The sequence below is a fragment of the Salvelinus fontinalis genome, chromosome 19 (genome assembly GCF_029448725.1).
Source record: "Salvelinus fontinalis isolate EN_2023a chromosome 19, ASM2944872v1, whole genome shotgun sequence".
Classification (NCBI taxonomy): Eukaryota; Metazoa; Chordata; class Actinopteri; order Salmoniformes; family Salmonidae; genus Salvelinus; species Salvelinus fontinalis.
Genome location: NC_074683.1, coordinates 22,215,511 through 22,236,153, shown reverse-complemented (window position 1 = coordinate 22,236,153; position 20,643 = coordinate 22,215,511). Strand labels below are relative to the sequence as shown.

Below are 20,643 nucleotides of genomic sequence, written 5' to 3'. Positions count from 1 at the left end.
GCCTTTTTTGTGCATTCTGTCTTCAACTAGGCCTAATGGTATTGGTCAGTAAAAATGCCTAAAGGCTACCTCTTGGGTTTTTGTTCAGTTGTAGCACTGAACAAACATATAAACGCAACAGGGAAGAAGCCTGTTACAGTTGATATAAGGTAAACAGTCAATTTAAATCAATTAATTAGGCCCTAATCTATGAATTTCACATGACTGGGAATACAGATTATGCATCTGTTGGTCACAGATACCTTGAAAGAAAAAGGGGCGAGGACGAGAAAACCAGTCAGTATCTGGTGTGACCACCATTTGCCTCATGCAGGGCGACACATCTCCTTCGCATAGAGTTGATCAGGCTGTTGATTGTGGCCTGTGGAATGTTGTCCCACTCATCTTCAATGGCTGTGCAAAGTTGCTGGATATTGGTGGGAACTGGAACACGCTGTCATACACGTTGATCCAGAGCATCCCAAACATGTTCAATGGGTGACATGTCTGGTGAGTATGCAGGACATGGAAGAACTAGTACATTTCCAGTTTCCAGGAATTGTGTACAGATCCTTACGACATGGTCGCTGTGCATTATCATGCTGAAACATGAGGTGATGGCGGCAGATGGATAGCACTACAATGGGCCTCAGGATCAGGGTATCTCTGTGCATTTATATTGCCATGGATAAAATGCAATTGTGTTCGTTGTTCGAAGTTTATACGTGCCCATACCGTAACCCCACTGCCACCATGGGGCACTCTGTTCACAACATTGACATCAGCAAACAGCAAAAGGCCTCGTTTCTAACAAGACACGTGTCACATTCCCACAGCTGCCCTGTCTTTTTACCAAACTTCACCAAATCCAAACCCACCTGAACGAATTTAAGTGGTTCAGTTCAGTGTGACACGTGGCTGCATATTCAGTCCAGTGCTGAAGTATATTAAGTAACACTTTTTAGCCCTGTTGTACTGAAATAAAGAATACAATCTGATTAAAACCAGAATTCTGTTATTGATTTGTGTGTGTGTCTGTGTGCGTGTCATTGATGCAAACATGTACTGTCTTTGTTTCAGATAAGATCAGTCTGGAGGGCATAATGGGATAGAGAGCAGAGTGCAGACCTCACGTCAATGAAAACTACATAAAACTAAAGAAGTGAGTGAAACAAAATTCAATACAACTAAATATAATGAGGCGACTGTTTTATAAAGCATCACTGATAGATACTGTAGGCTATTTCTCCTGGCTTCCTTTCTGAGTGAGTTTAGTAGATGTGGAGGAACAGTAGGCATATCTAAGTCCAGGAGAATGCCTAATAATTGAATGAATGTCTTCCATACTGTTTTACTGTCGCTGAGGTTGGCAGGGATTGCTATAGTAACTGTTCTGTGTGTGCTATAGCAACTCTTCTCTCTCCCTGAGTGTTTGAGAACATGCATGATTGCCTGTGTCTGTATATGTACAGTAGTGACAGTACTGTGCATTATACTAGTAGGCTATATTCACTATTCAACCATTGTACAACAGAGTGTGCCATTGTGTCTTTATCACCTGCTCTGCCCAATGGGACGCTTCTCTCAATGAGACCCTATATCTTCATTCATTTCTTTGCTTCCCTCAATGAGACCCTACATCTTCATTAATTTCTCTGCTTCTCTCAGACACTATATCTTCAATAGTTTCTCTGCTTCTCTAAATCAGACCCTATATCAGGTGTTTGCAGTGGCAATTTTAAAATATAAATCTTGGTGGGGGAAAAAGATAAATAAATTGTATTAGATGCATGCCAGCAAAGCCACAACACAACACAACAACACATCAATTACAGTATAAGGGTAACAAACGGTGCCCACAAACTGTTAGGGCCTACATAAAGCTGAGCTTTCTTTTCAGCACCATAGAGTGAATCCTTACTGTTACGCACGCCTCTAAAAAGAGGGAACGCAACTCCCTGCTGCAACTCAACTCTCCGTGAAGCAAAAGAGGTATGGACCGTAGGTGCGAGAAAGGATGACAAAGGCAGAATTTACCATTACTAGGATTTATTTCCTACACTGTAATATGGGGAAAAGGGGCTGGACGGAAACAAAGGAAAGAAAGTAAATATCAAAGCTCCCCCTCTCCTATCTAACCTGCCTACCCACTTAACTTACCTAACTTAGCTCCGCCTGGTGCCCTAACCAAAATACAGGGGGTGGTCCGCCCAGGTCTTACCTAGTGTGCCTAGACATTGAATATACTACGGGTATATGTATGCCCTCGGGCCTCTTGCCTAAGCACTCCCTAAGTGCCTTCCCCTTCCCCCCCTGGGAACAAATGAAACAGAATAATTATTAACAATTTCACAAACACTTTACAACAAAACTGAGTAAACTAACTCAGGCCACTAAAGAAACTTCGACAAGCAACAAACACAGAACATATCAAAGCTGCTACCAACAACAACTAACACATTACATACCACACTTTCTGTTAAACAACCAACACTATATCACAATCTAATTCTCCAGCAAAAAAAAAATCTTTCTCTCTCTAATCTTTCTCATGATCTCTACTCTCCTGAACAGAACACTGGCTTTATATCTTCAGGTGGCAATGGTGATTAGAGTCAGCTGCTTCTTGACACGGGGGCGGGGTCAGATCCAATCATCAATTAGCCTGGGATCTACAAATCAGCTGGTTGGGGAGGCTTCCAGGAAGCCATCTCCTGAAACACACACACTCAAATACAGCACACAAACTGGGGAACATAACACTTACCACCGCTACACCTGGTTATCAGCGGAGCCTTGTCTGGCAGCGAAACAGATCATTTAGCTTAATTTACTGCCTTTTTAAAAAACATAGCTGATATCGCTGACTTGCTTAAACAAATGTGGTTCCTGCTGACAATTGAGATGTACAAATATGGCATAAGGGAACGATGAGCGGATACAAAGCATTCCGTAATTTTGATTAAGACATTAATGAGCGAGCTAAGACCGACGTAGTCAATATAACTATTTGTTCAGCACTTGAAATGTACAGCGACAGAATTCAGAACATGAGCTGTTTTTACAGTTTTCTCTCTGTAGGACCAAGTCAGAACCGTATGATAAATAAAGGGGGCATATATTTGATGATGAAAATTCTCTAAAACAAGCTATAAACTACATGTTCACAACCAAGTCTGTTCTGTAGGCTACAACTGGGAACTCGGTTATGAGGGGGAAAGGGGCCAAATTATTAGGATGAGACACGTGGGCTACTAACAGCTTACTACACAATGTACACGTAGGATTACTTTCTTAGTATATCTCCCTGGCATATTACATAATTTATGTAGCAGCATACAATACATTTTTGGACTCACATTTGTGCTGTTCACACTTGAACAGGAAGTGGCGCGGCTGTCCTTCTTGTGGGCAAATTTTGTCATCAAACTTTGTCATCAAAGTCTGTCATTCTCTAGATTTGTGGTGCTTTAAATACAACTAGGGAAAAAACAAGGTCGAATCAGGACGTCAGTGATTTTCAGGTCGGAGCTCTAGAAAGAGGCCCGAGTTCCCGACTTGGAATTCCGAGTTGGATGACCACTAAAAACATATTTCCCAGTCGGAGCTCGTATTTTCCGAGTTCCCAGTTGTCTTGAACTCACTGAAGTCTGAGATTTCCCAGTTCCGAGTTTCCAGTTGTTTTGAACGCGGCAGAAGTCATGCTGGATTGACAGCATGGCCAATGTATTCAACCTCTTCTGCCCATGGTGTTGCGTGTGAATGTTTATCCTTCTAAGCTAGGAAAAGAGAACCTTAAACCCTGACTTGGACCACACAGCCTCTCCACCAAATAGCAGGCAGGGGAAGCTAAATAGCGATTGCTTTGCAAACCACTCGTTGTTGAATTTGCGATTTCCAACTTGTTGTCTAATGTTTATGTCCAATGGCCGATGAGCACCATTACATTTTATTTATAATTTCTCTTCATGCTAGCAAGCTAGACAAGCAGTCATCATCCTTTTCAATCCTTGTCATGCTAAGATTTTGAATGTCCAATCAAAGCTACTGTAGATATCACGGGAATTGACGTAATTCTATCTGTGGCCAATGACCTTGAGCCTTCTTGGATGGGCACCTCCAATGTAAATCTATGGCAGCACCCAAGGGGGCTTGAACTTTCAATCTCTCCCTGTAGATTTTGCAGTGATGTAGTGTCCCCAGGAGTGACAGAGAACTGAGCCAATCACGGCGCAATTAGAGAAGATTACCAACCCCTATGCTCTGTATTTTCACCTGGCTGCCCCTCCACCACAGAAAGCAGAGCAAGGCTGAAACACCTGCATTTTGGAGCTACCTTACTCAAGAAAACAAAAAAAGAGACCATCTTCGTATGCAGCTTTATTAACTCTAATTGTTTGAAAACTGATGTGACACGTATTAATGCAAAATATCATGCAAAACAGGCAACAAAAAAATAATATATACATATCCATATATATATATTTTTTTTTTATAGCTAAACAGGGCTCAGCCCCACCTACCCTGAATGACTGGTCGCTACTGGGTGTTTGTATGTGTGTTAATGTTATCATTTGTATTCCTCTGTATCTCGCTCTCCTCAGATTACAGATCGAGGTGTCTACCAAGTCCCAGCATCTGACCGAGCAGATAGACAGGGCTGTCACCAACAACTTCAAACTTGTTTCCAACCATGTTGATAATGTAAGAACACTGCCATATCACATATTAAAAAGCAGTGTGTGTGTGTAACTGCCTGCTTGCATGCTCCTGAAGGTTACATGCATATCTTTATAGTGTTGGATCAACATACACCTGGAACTGTAATGTGCACTTCTACCATGCTCCCTCCTTGCCCGTGTGGGTTTTCTGTGGGCTGTGTGTTGTGTGTGTGTGTGTGTAGGTGGAGTATGAGAAGAGGAAACATTTTTGGTCTCAGACATATGTAAAGGAGATCCAGAGAGATGTGTTTTGTTTGTGTTTCCTGTAGACCTACTTGAAGGAAATCCTGAGCGAGATAGGCGTGTACAACGCTAAAGGAACCCACAAGAGCACCTGGGAACTGAAGCCAGAGTACCGCCACTACCAGGGAAGAGGGGAGGAGATGAAGAGTGACTAGCCCAGAAAGGAGCATCCTGCCTGGGATATGGACGTTGTCCCAAGGGCCTCCCATCATGGTGGAGAGTTGGGAGGAGTCTTTCTGTTCTTTGACTGGTACCCAGTCACATGACCAGAGTGTCTGCTTGTTGCATATTTTCCATTTTCACTAAATATGTAGGACTACTTACTTGACAGAACAAGCTTTAGAGATAAACTTTTCAACAAAAAGGCCAATGGTATTAACATAACATATCTTTCATGGATCCAATGAGTGTATCATCTACATTTTTAAACAAATCAACACCACAACTGGAAATGTATTACCCAGTGTTAGTTTTATTTTTCACAACTCAAATCAGGAAGTCCTAAGCTATCCCACTACTTTTAGTAAGGGTGTCGCATCTAATGGAACTGTAAACCAAGCAAATGGAGGCCTGAGAGTTAAATCAAATCAACAATAAATAACCAATTAATGAATAACTAATCAGTGGACTGAAACATTGTCTTTGCAGAGATTAACAAATCATCCCAGCAAACTGTGTGACATATAGAATGTTCCAGGTAGAAATGTAACATATTAGACCTGACACAATTCCTTATTCTGCATGATAGAAAAAAAAAAAATATATATATATATATATATATGCCTCCATCTGAATGTTCTGATTGGGCCTTCCTGAATATACCAGAACAAGTTTAACACAGTAATCAGTAAGGTCAATTACAAAATCAACACCAAATACTGTCACAGCTCCCCTTCAGCCAACCCCATAGACATGACATGGTTTGGGCATCTTATAATACTTTAAAGTAATACTTCCATTCCAATCAGATATAATATAACAATTGTAACTAAATGCTTTCAATCCAAATGTAATACAGAGCAGTCCTCTCGTTGGTTGGTGGTCGTGGGTCAGGTGAGATGCATCTGAGCAGCCAATCGAAACAAAGTTAGTCCAGAGTGTTACTGTGAAAGAGAGGAGAGGAAGGTCAGTGGTTATAACACGAGTAGACTGGTTATAAGTTAGAACATAATCAGTGTGTTAGACATGAGTAGACTGGGGTAAAGGGACATGAGTAGACTGGGGTAAAGGGACATGAGTAGACTGGGGTAAAGGGACATGAGTAGACTGGGGTAAAGGGACATGAGTAGACTGGGGTAAAGGGACATGAGTAGACTGGGGTAAAGGGACATGAGTAGACTGGGGTAAAGGGACATGAGTAGACTGGGGTAAAGGGACATGAGTAGACTGGGGTAAAGGGACATGAGTAGACTGGGGTAAAGGGACATGAGTAGACTGGGGTAAAGGGACATGAGTAGACTGGGGTAAAGGGACATGAGTAGACTGGGGTAAAGGGACATGAGTAGACTGGGGTAAAGGGACATGAGTAGACTGGGGTAAAGGGACATGAGTAGACTGGGGTAAAGGGACATGAGTAGACTGGGGTAAAGGGACATGAGTAGACTGGGGTAAAGGGACATGAGTAGACTGGGGTAATGGGACATGAGTAGACTGGGGTAAAGGGACATGAGTAGACTGGGGTAAAGGGACTCACGCATTTCTCTATCTCAAGGCCGTCTTTGAAGAATGTCATGAAGGGAGTGATGCCGTCCTCACGGAAATCCAGCAGACCAACCATACCATCTGGGTTCATGGACTCACCTGTAAAAAACTACAGTGAGCGGGGGAACAGAGAGAGGGAATGTAAGCGGGGTAAAGAGAAAATAGGTCAGTGAAACTACATCCACATGATTCTTCTAATCATCCACATGATTCTTCCAATCTAGATATTTTTAGTTTCATAGGCCTGGACCTTCAATCATCACAGCTTGACTGAGCACAAATAGTTGATGTGATGTGAGGAATGCATGTGTAGCTGAATTTGCTGTAGGCAGTAGTAGATGTATAGCTGTAACTAGTAGTTACCTGGAAGTTCTTCATGTTGCCCATGATCTTCTTGATCTCCTCCTGAGCTCCAGCCATGAAGGGCTTCTCTCTGTCTGGGTTGTTCTCCTCCAGCTTAGCCTTGATCCTGCACACACCCCCACACACCTTCAACAACTGCTTTTCATTTCAAATAAGGATATTTTCATCTACATAAGTACAGTCACAGTTTTGAGGGGCATACAGGGAGACTGATGGGTCTAGCCTGTATCAGTCCTAGCACACCCAACACATGCACAGACACCCGTCACTAACACACTCACGCCTTCATGTAGTCCTTGATATAGCCCTTGTATGAGTCCTTGGTGAAGGATGTCTCCTGCAGTTTGTGGTTGAGAACGATGTCCACTCCATTGACTGTGCTGGACTCGCAGCCGTCATCCTGCACCTCCGCCGACGCATTTGCCCCCAACAGACAGTCATCGATATTCTCCGTTCTACTAACCATCTGAGGGGAGGAGGGGGAACACCAGAGGAAGATGGGAAGGAGGGAGGAGAGTGAGTGCTGAATCACTCTGGTTGGGTCCCAATACTGTCAAACATCTTATTCTACACTGCTCAAAAAAATAAAGGGAACACTTAAACAACACAATGTAACTCCAAGTCAATCACACTTCTGTGAAATCAAACTGTCCACTTAGGAAGCACCACTGATTGACAATAAATTTCACATGCTGTTGTGCAAATGGAATAGACAAAAGGTGGAAATTCTAGGCAATTAGCAAGACACCCCCAATAAAGGAGTGGTTCTGCAGGTGGTGACCACAGACCACTTCTCAGTTCCTATGCTTCCTGGCTGATGTTTTGGTCACTTTTGAATGCTGGCGGTGCTTTCACTCTAGTGGTAGCATGAGACGGCGTCTACAACCCACACAAGTGGCTCAGGTAGTGCAGCTCATCCAGGATGGCACATCAATGCGAGCTGTGGCAAGAAGGTTTGCTGTGTGTCAGCGTAGTGTCCAGAGCACGGAGGCGCTACCAGGAGACAGGCCAGTACATCAGGAGACGTGGAGGAGGCCGTAGGAGGGCAACAACCCAGCAGCAGGACCGCTACCTCCGCCTTTGTGCAAGGAGGAGCACTGCCAGAGCCCTGCAAAATGACCTCCAGCAGGCCACAAATGTGCATGTGTCTGCTCAAACGGTCAGAAACAGACTCCATTGTGTGGGTTGTAGACTCCGTCTCATGCTACCACTAGAGTGAAAGCACCGCCAGCATTCAAAAGTGACCAAAACATCAGCCAGGAAGCATAGGAACTGAGAAGTGGTCTGTGGTACCACCTGCAGAACCACTCCTTTATTGGGGGTGTCTTGCTAATTGCCTAGAATTTCCACCTTTTGTCTATTCCATTTGCACAACAGCATGTGACATTTATTGTCAATCAGTGTTGCTTCCTAAGTGGACAGTTTGATTTCACAGAAGTGTGATTGACTTGGAGTTACATTGTGTTGTTTAAATGTTCCCTTTATTTTTTTGAGCAGTGTATTTCAGGACCATCTGATAGGACTTGTCTATGTAAACTCAGGCATAATGCAAAACTATGAGTTGAGTTAAGATGATACCCAAGTCAATAAGTGGCTCCAAATCTTAATACACCTCACCTCACCACCACAACTCAGAGAGCTTATACCTGCAATGGAGACGCACCTTTCCCTCTACTTCCAATAACATCCCAGTTGGTGATTCTTTGATCTTGTAAATGTCAGAGAACATTTCATCCCCTGCAATAAAACAAAATGAATAGTAACCACATTAATAGTTCACAGTCACAAGGTTACATTGTTGTCAGGTAGTTTGCCTTGGGCCTCTACAGACTTCCCCAGGCCAGGTACTGCTGCTGCCGGCTAACATAGCTGAGCTTGCCCACTAATCCTATTTGTTAGACGGCTGACAGACATACTAGCAAGATCTGCTAGGTTTACAATGTTAATATAACTGGATTAGAAGCATAACATTAAGATACTAGTATGTGTGCAAATGGTTAGTATGTGGATAATCGTCGAATGTACAGTTCAACCATTGAGTGATTGATAGCGTTTGCTGTTAGTTGACAGTGCCTTTTGACAGCTGACAAATCTGGCAGCGCGCGCATGATACACAAGCAGCTGCAGGCTGACTAACTAACAAGGTCCACATATCCCAGTACCGTAAACTGCACCTGTTTTGCATCGCGATAAGTAAATATTCTCCTTTGGTTAAGTTACCAAACATTCCTTTTTTCTTAAAAGCCCCGGCGTGTGTAATAGTAAAACTGTTTATAGTAAAAACATACACAGCTGAGGTTACGTGTGGCCCTGTGCAAGGCCTTAGCCTTTGATTTCACAACACTGGGAACCATTAAAGACCAACACACTTGATTCTGAATATAGATAGCATGACAACATAATAAATAAAATTAAAATACATGAATGGGCATACGATATATTTGTCCATACCAGTGATGATGTCCTTGTAGATGATCATTTTGTCGGATTGAAGTTTCGAATTCGACACAAAGACAACGGAGTCCCCTCACCCTCACTGGCTTGACCAGAAAAGATCCAACGCATCCAACGCGGTCTAGTGTACAATTTGCTGTTGAAGTCATATTTATTTCACCCATTTATGATGCAAGTCTGCCCTCTGGCGGATAAAAATACGAAAACCCATAAAAAGACATTACTTTACTATATATAAAGTGGAGCTATACATACTATTATGTTTTTTAAATGTAAAAGTTAGTTTGTTTTGGGTGGAAGGACGGTTGGGGTGACCGGGTTGTGGAGGATACCAATGTGTGTGAGATGTGGTGTTGTCACATCAGTATAGAAGTAGAGGGCAGAAACATCATGCTCCAACACCATAGAGTACCACAGTATGAGTCATAATACCCATAAAACCTTTTTAGAATCTGGGAGTAAATAGAGCCGAATATATTGATCAAAGTCACCTTGTCCGAGAGAGATATTCATGGTTATCAAAACGACACGCCAGGGTAAGCCTGCACTTGTTAGTTACAGCCTCATGCTAATCGCATTAGCCTACATTAGCTCAACCGTCCCGTGCGGGGACCCACCCAACTTCATAATGAGGCTGAAGATGAGTCTCGTAGTAAGAGGTCAGATACTCCACATCTCCAGGTTGTGAAGGATGGTTTTGTTCTCCTTTTAACAAAAATGTATGCCTTATATAAATAGGACATGTTAATCACAAACATAGTGTGTTGCTAACCCAGCTATTATAGTGTTGCACAAACATAGCGGGACTGCAGTAAAGCTGTTGCTAATCTAGGGTGTCGACTGTGCAAACCACAAGGTTGAGACAAGATGGAAAAATGCTGAATAACAAGAAAACAGGAACTGAGTAATGTGTAGCAACCGACAACTCAGCTCAATCTTCATAACAACATTTCCGGACATCTGAATCCTGAGTGCTGTGGGGCTGGGACCAGCCTGGGCACCACCGATAGGCTAGCAAGTTTAAACGACGCTGAGCCTCTACTACAGGCCAACTACAGTTGGAACTACCTCTGTCCCAGTATAAAAGAAGATGTCTGTACTATTCTAGTCAGTTCTCTGCTTTACCCTGCGTGGTGATACAGTGAACCCGTATATACGAAAATTGCATTTACCATTTATCGCTTGAGTTTAATAAAAATACTTAAAGTATATTTGGTGACTCTGAATCACATTTTATCCTGATACCAGATTTGATTGACGCAACCCTTTACAAGGTTCAGCATAACAGTGAGCAGGAGAAGCAACATGTAGTCCTGTGTTCTTCAGTTCCTCCACCAATCTAATCAGTACAGTATTTTTGTTCAGAACAGGCCTCAGGGTAAAGGTCTTTCTACACACTGTGGGCAGCGGTTGACACCAGTGGCGGTCAGTGCCATTTAAGATGAGGGAGGACAATTTATTTTCTTCTCATGAGCATGGTCTTATTTCTATTACAGCATATTGGATGACTGTCATTCATATTCCATTCACCCAGTTCAATGTAACATCAATAGGTTTAGGCTACTACATGACACTCAAAATGTTCCTATACCCATCATGAGGTTTCTACAACCTAGCCTGTGACTGAAAGTTTACAACGTAGGAACACAGGTCAAACAAGAGATTCAACTGGACATAATTCAGGTATTTTTCCCCCCGTTTTGTTTGTTTCCATTTTTAACTTTTTTCAACAGAATCGGCGGAATGAATACACCCCTGATCACACGTACACACAGTTCACTTTCATAGCAGCCACAGTTGTATTCATCTCGCATCTATGCACTCTCTTCCTCTCACCATTTCCCTTTGTTTGTGGACTTCAATGCACAATACATCAGCTGTAAAGTTGAAGTCGGAAGTGTATTAGCCAAATACATTCAACTCAATTTTTCACAATTCCTGACATTTAATCCTAGTAAAAAATACCTGTCTTAGGTCAGTTAGGATCAACACTTTATTTTAAGAATGTGAAATGTCAGAATAATAAAAGAGAGAATGATTTATTTCAGCTTTTATTTCTTTCATAACATTCCCAGTGGGTCAGAAGTTTACATTCACTCAATTAGTATTTGGTAGCATTGCCTTTAAATTGATTAACTTGGGTCAAACTTTTCGGGTAGCCTTCCACAAGCTTCCCACAATAAATTGGGTGAATTTTGTCCCATTCCTCCTGACAGAGCTGGTGTAACTGAGTCAGGTTTGTAGGCCTCCTTGCTCGCACACGCTTTTTCAGTTCTGCCCACAAATTTTCTATAGGATTGAGGTCAGGGCTTTGTGACGGCCACTCCAATAACTTGACTTTGTCCTTAAGCCATTTTGCTACAACTTTGGAAGTGTTCTTGGGGTCAATGTCCATTTGGAAGACCCATACGTGACCAAGCTTTAACTTCCTGACTGATGTCTTGAGATGTTGCGACATATATCGACATAATCTTCCTGCCTCATGATGCCATCTATTTTGTGAAGTGCACGAGTCCCTCCAACATGATGCAACATGATGCTGCCACCCTTGTGCTTCACGGTTGGGATGGTGTTCTTCGGCTTGCAAGCCTCCCGCTTTTTCTTCCAAACATAATGATGGTCATTATGGCCAAACAGTTCTATTTTTGTTTCATCAGACCAGAGGAGATTTCTCCAAAAAGTACGATCTTTGTCCCCAAATGCAGTTGCAAACTGTAGTCTGGCTTTTTTATGGCAGTTTTGGAGCAGTGGCTTCTTCCTTGCTGAGCGGCTTTTCAGGTTATGTCGATATAGAACTAGTTTTAATGTGGATATGGATACTTTTGTACCTGTTCCCTCCAGCTGTTCCCTCCAGTTGTTCTGGGATTGATTTGCACCAAAGTACGTTCATCTCTAGGAGACAGAACGCGTCTCCTTCCTGAGCGGTATGACGGCTGCATAGTGTTTATACTTGCGTACTATTGTTTGTACAGATGAACGTGGTACCTTCAGGCATTTGGAAATTGCTCCCAAGGATGAACCAGACTTGTGGAGGTCTACAATTTTTTTATGAGGTCTTGGCTGATTTCTTTTGATTTTCCCATGATGTCAAGCAAAGAGGCACTGAGTTTGAAGGTAGGCCTTGAAATACATCCACAGGTACACCTCCAATTGACTCAAATTATGTCAATTAGCCTATCAGAAGCTTCTAAAGCCATGCCATAATTTTCTGGAATTTTCCAAGCTGTTTAAAGGCACAGTCAACTTAGTGTATGTAAACTTCTGACCCACTGGAATTGTGATACAAGGAATTATAAGTGAAATAATCTGTCTGTAAACAATTGTTGGAAAAATGACGTGTGTCATGCATAAAGTAGATGTCCTAACCGACTTGCAAAAACTATAGTTTGTTAACAAGAAATTTGTGGTGGTTGAAAAAAGAGTTTTAATGACTCCAACCTAAGTGTATGTAAACTTCCGACTTCAACTGTATGTGACCAGGCGATCATAACTGCTACACACAGCCTACATTGTTGTCCCCATATTAGCTAAAGTAACGTCCTAGTCAACATAGCTAATAGAACTAATGTGTTAGTTAACCCGCTACAATCATTGTAATGGACGTCATATTCGTTCTCCTGCAGGAACAGACTAACCAAACGAACGAAAACGAAACAGTCCCATGTGGTGCGACAGACACAGACACAGGAACAATCACCCACAAACAAACAGTGAGAACAGCCTACCTTAATATGGTTCTCAATCAGAGGAAATGTCAAACACATGCCCCTAATTGAGAACCATATCAGGCAACACATTTTACCCAACATAGAAACACATAACATAGACTACCCACCCAGCTCACGTCCTGACCAACTAAACAAAGTTAAACAAAGGAAAATAAGGTCAGGAATGTGACAGTACAACCCCCCCCCCCCCCCCAAGATGCGGACTCCGGCCGCAAAACTGAACCTCAAGGGGAGGGTCTGGGTGGGCATCTGTCCACGGTGGCGGCTCCGGCTCCGGACGTGGTCCCCACCCCACCATAGTCAATCCCCTCTTCCGTAGCCTCCTCCAAATGGCCACCCTCCAAATTAACTCCACTAGATTAAGGGGCAGCACCGGAATGAGGGGCAACACAGGAATGAGGGGCAACACCGGAATGAGGGGCAGCTCCGGACTGAGGGGCAGCTCCGGACTGAGGGACGGATCCTGGCTGGCTGGCTCTGGCAGATCCTGGTTGGCTGGCTCTGGCGGATCCTGGCAGGACGTCTCTGGCGGATGCTGGCTGGACGGCTCTGGCTGGTCCTAGCTGGACGGCGGCTCTGGCTGCTCATGGCTGGACGGCGGCTCTGGCTGCTCATGGCTGGACGGCGGCTCTGGCTGCTCATGGCTGGACGGCGGCTCTGGCTGCTCATGGCTGGACGGCGGCTCTGGCTGCTCATGGCTGGACGGCGGCTCTGGCTGCTCATGGCTGGACGGCGGCTCTGGCTGCTCATGGCTGGACGGCGGCTCTGGCTGCTCATGGCTGGCCGGCGGCTCTGGCTGCTCATGGCTGGCCGGCGGCTCTGGCTGCTCATGGCTGGCCGGCGGCTCTGGCTGCTCATGGCTGGCCGGCGGCTCTGGCTGCTCCTGTCTGGCGGAAGGCTCTGGCTGCTCCTGTCTGGCGGAAGGCTCTGGCTGCTCATGGCTGGCGGAAGGCTCTGGCTGCTCCTGTCTGGCGGAAGGCTCTGGCTGCTCCTGTCTGGTGGGAAGGCTCTAGCGGCTCCTGTCTGGCGGAAGGCTCTAGCGGCTCGTGTCTGGCGGATGGCTCTAGCGGCTCCTGTCTGGCGGACGGCTCTAGCGGCTCCTGTCTGGCGGACGGCTCTGAAGGCTCAGGACAGACGGCCGGCTTTGAAGGCTCAGGACAGACGGGCGGCTTTGAAGGCTCAGGACAGACGGGCGGCTTTGAAGGCTCAGGACAGACGGGCGGCTTTGAAGGCTCAGGACAGACGGGCGGCTTTGAAGGCTCAGGACAGACGGGCGGCTTTGAAGGCTGAGTACAGACGGGCAGCGCAGGCGGCACTTGGCAGACGGACAGCTCAGACGGCGTTGGGTAGACGGGCAGTTCAGGCACCGCTGGGCAGACGGCAGACTCTGGCCGGCTGATGCGCACTAGAGGCCTGGTGCGTGGTGCCGGAACTGGAGGTACCGGGCTAAGGACACGCACCTTCAGGCTAGTGCGGGTAGCAGCAACAGGACGCACAAGACTCTGGAGGCGCACAGGAGGCTTGGTGCGTGGTACCGGAACTGGAGGTACTGGGCTGGAGACACGCACCACAGGACTAGTGCGTGGAGGAGGAACAGGGTTCTGGAGACATACAGGAGGCTTGGTGCGTGGTGCCGGAACTGGTGGTACCGGGCTGAAGACACGCACCATAGGGCTAGTGCGTGGAGGAGGAACAGGGCTCTGGAAAAGCACAGGAAGCCTGGTGTGTGGTGTAAGCACTGGTGGTACTGTGCTGGGGCGGGGAGCTGGAGCCGGATATACCGGACCAAGCAGGCGTACTGGCTCCCTTGAGCACTGAGCCTGCCCAACCTTACCTGGTTGTATGCTCCCCGTAGCCCAACCAGTGCGGGGAGGTGGAATAACCCGCACTGGGCTGTGTATGCGAACCGGGGACACCATGCGTAAGGCTGGTGCCATGTATGCCGGCCCGAGGAGACGCACTGGAGGCCAGATGCGTTGGGCCGGCTTCATGACATCCGGCTCAATACTCAATCTAGCCCTGCCAGTGCGGGGAGGTGGAATAACCCGCACCGGGTTAAGCACACGTACAGGAGACACTGTGCGCTTTACCGCATAACACGGTGTCTGCCCGTACTCTCGCTCTCCACGGTAAGCTCGGGGAGTTGGCGCAGTTCTCCTACCTGCCCTTGCCACACTCCCTTGTGCTCCCTCTGCTGTTTCCTGTAGTCCACGATCATCTTCTTTGTTTTGTTGACGTTGAGTGAGAGGTTATTTTCCTGACACCACACTCCGAGGGCCCACACCTCCTCCCTGTAGGCCATCTCTTCGTTGTTGGTAATCAGACTGTATTGTTGTCTGCAAAGTTGATGACTGAGTTGAAAGCGTGCATGGCCTCGCAGTCATGGGTGAACAGGGAGTACAGGAGAGACCTGAGAACGCACCCTTTTGGGGCCCCAGTGTTGAGGATCAGCGGGGTAGAGACGTTGTTTCCTACCTTCATCACCTGGGGGCGGCCCGTCAGAAAGTTCAGGACCCAGTTGCACAGGGCGGGGTCGAGACCCAGGGTCTCGAGCTTAATGACGAGTTTGGAGGGTACTATGGTGTTAAATGCTGAGCTGTAGTCAATGAACAGCATTCTTACATAGGTATTCCTCTTGTGCAGATGGGATAGGGCAGTGTGATGACGATTGCATCGTCAGTGGACCTATTGGGGCAGTAAGCAAATTGAAGAGGGTCTAGGGTATCAGGTAGGGTGGAGGTGATATGATCCTTGACTAGTCTCTCAAAGCACTTCATGACGACAGAAGTGAGTGCAATGGGGCGATAGTCATTTAGTTCAGTTACCTTAGCCTTCTTGTGAACAGGAAGGATGGTGGCCATTTTGAAGCATGTGGGGACAACAGACTGCGATAGGGATTGGTTGAATATGTCCGTAAACACACCAGCCAGCTGGTCTGTGCATGCTCTGAGGACGTGGCTAGGGATGCCGTCTGGGCCGGCAGCCTTGCGAGGGTTAACACGTTTAAATGTTTTACTCACGTTGGCCACGGAGAAGGTAGCGGGCCGTGTCAGTGGCACTGTATTGTCTTCAAAGGGAGTAAAGAAGTTGTTTAATTTGTCTGGGAGCAAGACGTCTATGTCCATGACGGGGCTGGTTTTCTTTTTGTAATCCGTGATTGACTGTAAACTCTGCCACATACGTCTCATGTTTGAGCCGTTAAATTGCGACTCTACTTTGTCTCTATACTGATCCTTTGTTTGTTTGATTGCATGGCGGAGGGAATAGCTGCACTGTTTGTATTCGGTCATGTTTCCGGTCGCCTTTCCATGATTAAAAGCGGTGGTTCGCGCTTTCAGTTTTAAACGAATGCTGCCATTAATCCACAGTTTCTGGTTAGGGAAGGTATTAATAGTCACAGCGGGTACGACGTCACCGATGCACTTGCTAATCAACATGCTCACCAAGTCAGCGTATACATCAATGTTGTTGTCTGAGGCTATCCGGAACATATCCCAGTCCATGTGATTGAAGCAATCTTGAAGCGTGGAATCCGATTGGTCAGACCAGTGTTGTGTTGACCTGTTTTAGTTTCTGTAGGCTGGGATCAACAAAAGGGATTCATGGTCAGATTAGCCGAAGGCAGGGCGAGGGAAGGCTTTGTATGCATCTGTAACCGATGTGAAATGGCTAGCCCAGCCTTTCAGTCGGTGACGTCACTTGCTCTGAAACCTTGAAGTAGTGGTTCCCCTTGCTCTGCAAGGGCCGCGGCCTTTGTGGAGTGATGGGTAACGATGCTTCGTGGGTGTCAGTTGTTGATGTGTGTAGAAGGCCCCTGGTTCGCGCCCGGGTCGGGGTGAGGGAACGGACTAAAGTTAAACTGTTACACATTGCGGAAGTTCGAGTAGCAATGATCCAGAATTCTGCCAGCTCGTGTCGTGCATTCGATATGCTGATAGAATGTAGATAGTATTGATCTCAGGTTAGCTTTGTTAAAATCCCCAGCTACAATAAATGCAGCCTCAGGATGTATGGTTTCCAGTTTACATAGAGTCCAGTGAAGTTTTTTCAGGGCCGACGAGGTATCTGCTTGGGGGGGGGGGGGGGGGGGGAGATATACACGGCTGTGATTATAATCGAGGAGAATTCTCTTGGAAGATAATGCGGTTGGCATTTGATTGTAAGGAATTCTAGGTCAGGTGAACCAAAGTTCCATAGTTCCTGTATGTTGTTGTGATTACACCATGATTCGTTTAAGGCATACACCCCGCCCTTCTTCTTACCAGAGAGATGTTTGTTTCTGTTTGCGCAAAGCGTGTAGAAACCAGGTGGCTGTACCAACTCTGACAACGTATCCCGAGTGAGCCATGTTTCCGTGAAGCAGAGAATGTTACAATTTCTGATGTCTCTCTGGAAGGCAACTCGTGCCCTAATTTCGTTCACCTTGTTATCTAGAGATTGGACATTGGCGAGTAATATGCTAGGAAGCGGTGGATGGTGTGCTCGTCTTCTGGGTCTGACTAGTAGGCCGCTCCGTCTGCCTCTCCTGCGGCGACCTCTGGGATAAGATCCATGTCCAGGGTGGAGGACCGAACAAAGGATCCGCTTCGGGAAAGATGTATTCCTGGTCGTAATGATGGTAAGTTGACATTGCTTTTATATCCAATAGTTCTTCCCGGCTGTATGTAATAACACTTGAGATTTTATGGGCTAACAATGTCAGAAATAGTACATAAAAAAAACGAAAAACTGCATAGTTTTGTAAGGACCTGAAGCGAGGTGGTCATCTCTGTCGGCGCAATCATCTCTGAATCATCTCTCAATCATCTCTCAGTTTTCAACTAATTAATTAGTTGAAAACTGTTCAGCTATTGTCTATTTCTCTCTTTGAGTCAACTACTCACCACATGATATGCATGCAGTGCTAGCTATCAGTAGCTTATGCTTTCAGTATTAGATTAATTCTCTGATCCTTTGATTGGATGACACCATGTCAGTTCATGCTGCAAGAGCTCCGATAGGTTCCTCTGGAAATTGCCATAATTACTTTGTTTAATTACTATGGAAGGGGGTGAGAACCAAGAGCCTCCTAGGTTTTGTATTGAAGTCAATGTAACAAGAGGAGGACAGAATTTATTCTATTTATTTTTATTTTACCGTTATTTTACCAGGTAAGTTGACTGAGAACACGTTCTCATTTGCAGCAACGACCTGGGGAATAGTTACAGGGGAGAGGAGGGGGATGAATGAGACAATTGTAAACTGGGGATTATTAGGTGACCATGATGGTTTGAGGGCCAGATTGGGAATTTAGCCAGGACACCGGGGTTAACACCCCTACTCTTACGATAAGTGCCATGGGATCTTTAATGACCTCAGAGAGTCAGGACACCCGTTTAACGTCCCATCCGAAAGACGGCACCCTACACAGGGCAGTGTCCCCAATCACGTCCCTGGGGCTTTGGGATATATATTTTTTTTAGACCAGATTAGAGTGCCTCCTACTGGCCCTCCAACACCACTTCCAGCAGCATCTGGTCTCCCATCCAGGGACTGACCAGGACCAACCCTGCTTAGCTTCAGAAGCAAACCAGCAGTGGTATGCAGGGTGGTATGCTGCTGGCTAGAAGCTAGCTGCCCTCCTACTACACCATGGTGTTACCCTACAGAGGGCTGTTGAGGCTACTGTAGACATTCATTGCAAAACATTGTGTTTTAATCAATTATTTGGTGACGTGAATATATTTTGTATAGTTTTATCTAAAAAAGATAACTTTTAAATGTTTTACAATTTTTTATTTTATGAAATTCACTGAGGAGGATGGTCCTCCCCTTCCTCCTCTGAGGAGCCTCCACTGTTACAGATAATTAGTTCATTTGACATGGTGGATCTTTTTGTGTCGGAAAATGAACTAGGCGAGAGGAGGCAGTGGAAATGCCTTTATGCACAAATATTTATATAATAACCGTTATGTCGAAGTATTCTTGTAGTTACGCAATGAAATGGTGTGAGGTCTTCCCAATACAACACGGGAAACCATACAGTTTATTAGGCTAAAGATTAAATAAATGATGATGAACTTCACAGGGTAGTGAAAATGCACGACGATTTCGATGCTCCTTTCCAATAAATATTGAGGGTCTTATTCTGATGACATGATGATCGATGCTCGAGTGCCATTTGACAAAATGCAATGGAAACATATTGAACTGTAGATATTTAATAGGCACATGAAAACTTAGGCAAAAAGTGTACATTTTTTGTCCACAACGTCATCACTCACCGATTTTTATCGGCAACAAGTCTGTTTGGTGGAAACACACTACTGGTGGGAAAATGAGCATATTTTCTTTAAGCGTAGGCCTCGTTCAGAATAGTCATATGAAAAGCTGTCGCAAATTGGATTGAAACGTAGCTACTAGAGCAAACAAATGTGAGACTGTTGTTCATTGACTTCAGCTCAGCATTCAACACCATCGTGCCCACAAAGCTCATCACTAAGCTAGGAACCCTGGGACTAAACACCTCCCTCTGCAACTGGATCCGGGACTTTCAGACGAGCCGCCCCCAGGTGGTAAGGGTAGGCAAAAGCACATCAGACATAATGATCCTCAACACGGAGGCCCCTCAGGGGTGTGTGCTTAGTCCCCTCCTGTACTGCCAAGTACGACTCCAACACCATCATTAAGTTTGCTGACGACACAACGGTGGTAGCCCTGATCACCAACAACAATGACATAGCCTATAGGGAGATCAGAGACCTGGCAGTGTGATGATTGTGGGCTACAGGAAAAGGAGGGCTGAACACGCCCCCATTCACATCGACAGGGCTGTAGTGGAGCGGGTTGAGTGCTTCAAGTTCCTTGGTGTCTACATCACCAACAAACTATCAGGGTCCAAACACACCAACACAGTAGTGAAGAGGGCACAAGGCCCATTCCCCTCAGAAGACTGAAAAGATTTGGCATTGGTCCCCAGATCTTCAAAAACTTCTACAGCTGCACCATCGAGAGCATTCTGACCAGTTGCATCACCGCCTTGTATGGCATCTGCTCGGCATCCGACAGTAAAGCACTACAGAGGGTAGTGCGTACGGCCTAGTACATCACTGGGGCCATCACTGGGGCTAGGCCCCTTAGTTCTAGTGAAGGGGAAATTTAACGCTACAGCATACAATGGCATTCTAGATAATTCTGTGCTTCCAACTTTGTGCCAACAGTTTGGGGAAGGCCCTTTCCTGTTTCAGTATGACAATGCCCCTGTGCACAAAACGAGGTCCATACAGAAATGGTTTGTCGAGATAGGTGTGGAAGAACTTGACTGGCCTGCACAGAGCCCTGACCTCAACCCCATCGAACACTTTTGGGATGAATTGGAACGTCGACTGCGAGCCAGGGCTAATCGCCCAACATCAGTGCCCGACCTCACTAATGCTATTGTGGCTGAACGGATGCAATTCCCAGTAGCAATGATC

The 20,643-nt window shown here is 45.6% G+C and overlaps 1 protein-coding gene across 2 annotated transcripts; it reads right to left on the bottom strand.

Moving 5' to 3' along the window:
• Positions 1-5,395: 5,395 nt before the first annotated feature.
• LOC129816492 (translationally-controlled tumor protein homolog) lies at positions 5,396-9,582 on the bottom strand. Of its 2 annotated transcripts, XM_055871041.1 has the most exons (6): positions 9,459-9,582; positions 8,671-8,744; positions 7,289-7,473; positions 7,008-7,113; positions 6,637-6,753; positions 5,396-6,046 (listed from the first exon to the last, which is right to left on the bottom strand). In XM_055871041.1, exons 1-6 carry the CDS (start codon positions 9,484-9,486, stop codon positions 6,044-6,046), a joined length of 513 nt encoding a protein of 170 aa, XP_055727016.1. In that variant the 5' UTR covers positions 9,487-9,582; the 3' UTR covers positions 5,396-6,043. The 2 variants fall into 2 exon arrangements, with proteins under 2 accessions (XP_055727016.1, XP_055727017.1); XM_055871042.1 differs by lacking the exon at positions 9,459-9,582 and having other exon boundaries at positions 8,654-8,743.
• Between the last annotated feature and the right edge of the window lie 11,061 nt (positions 9,583-20,643).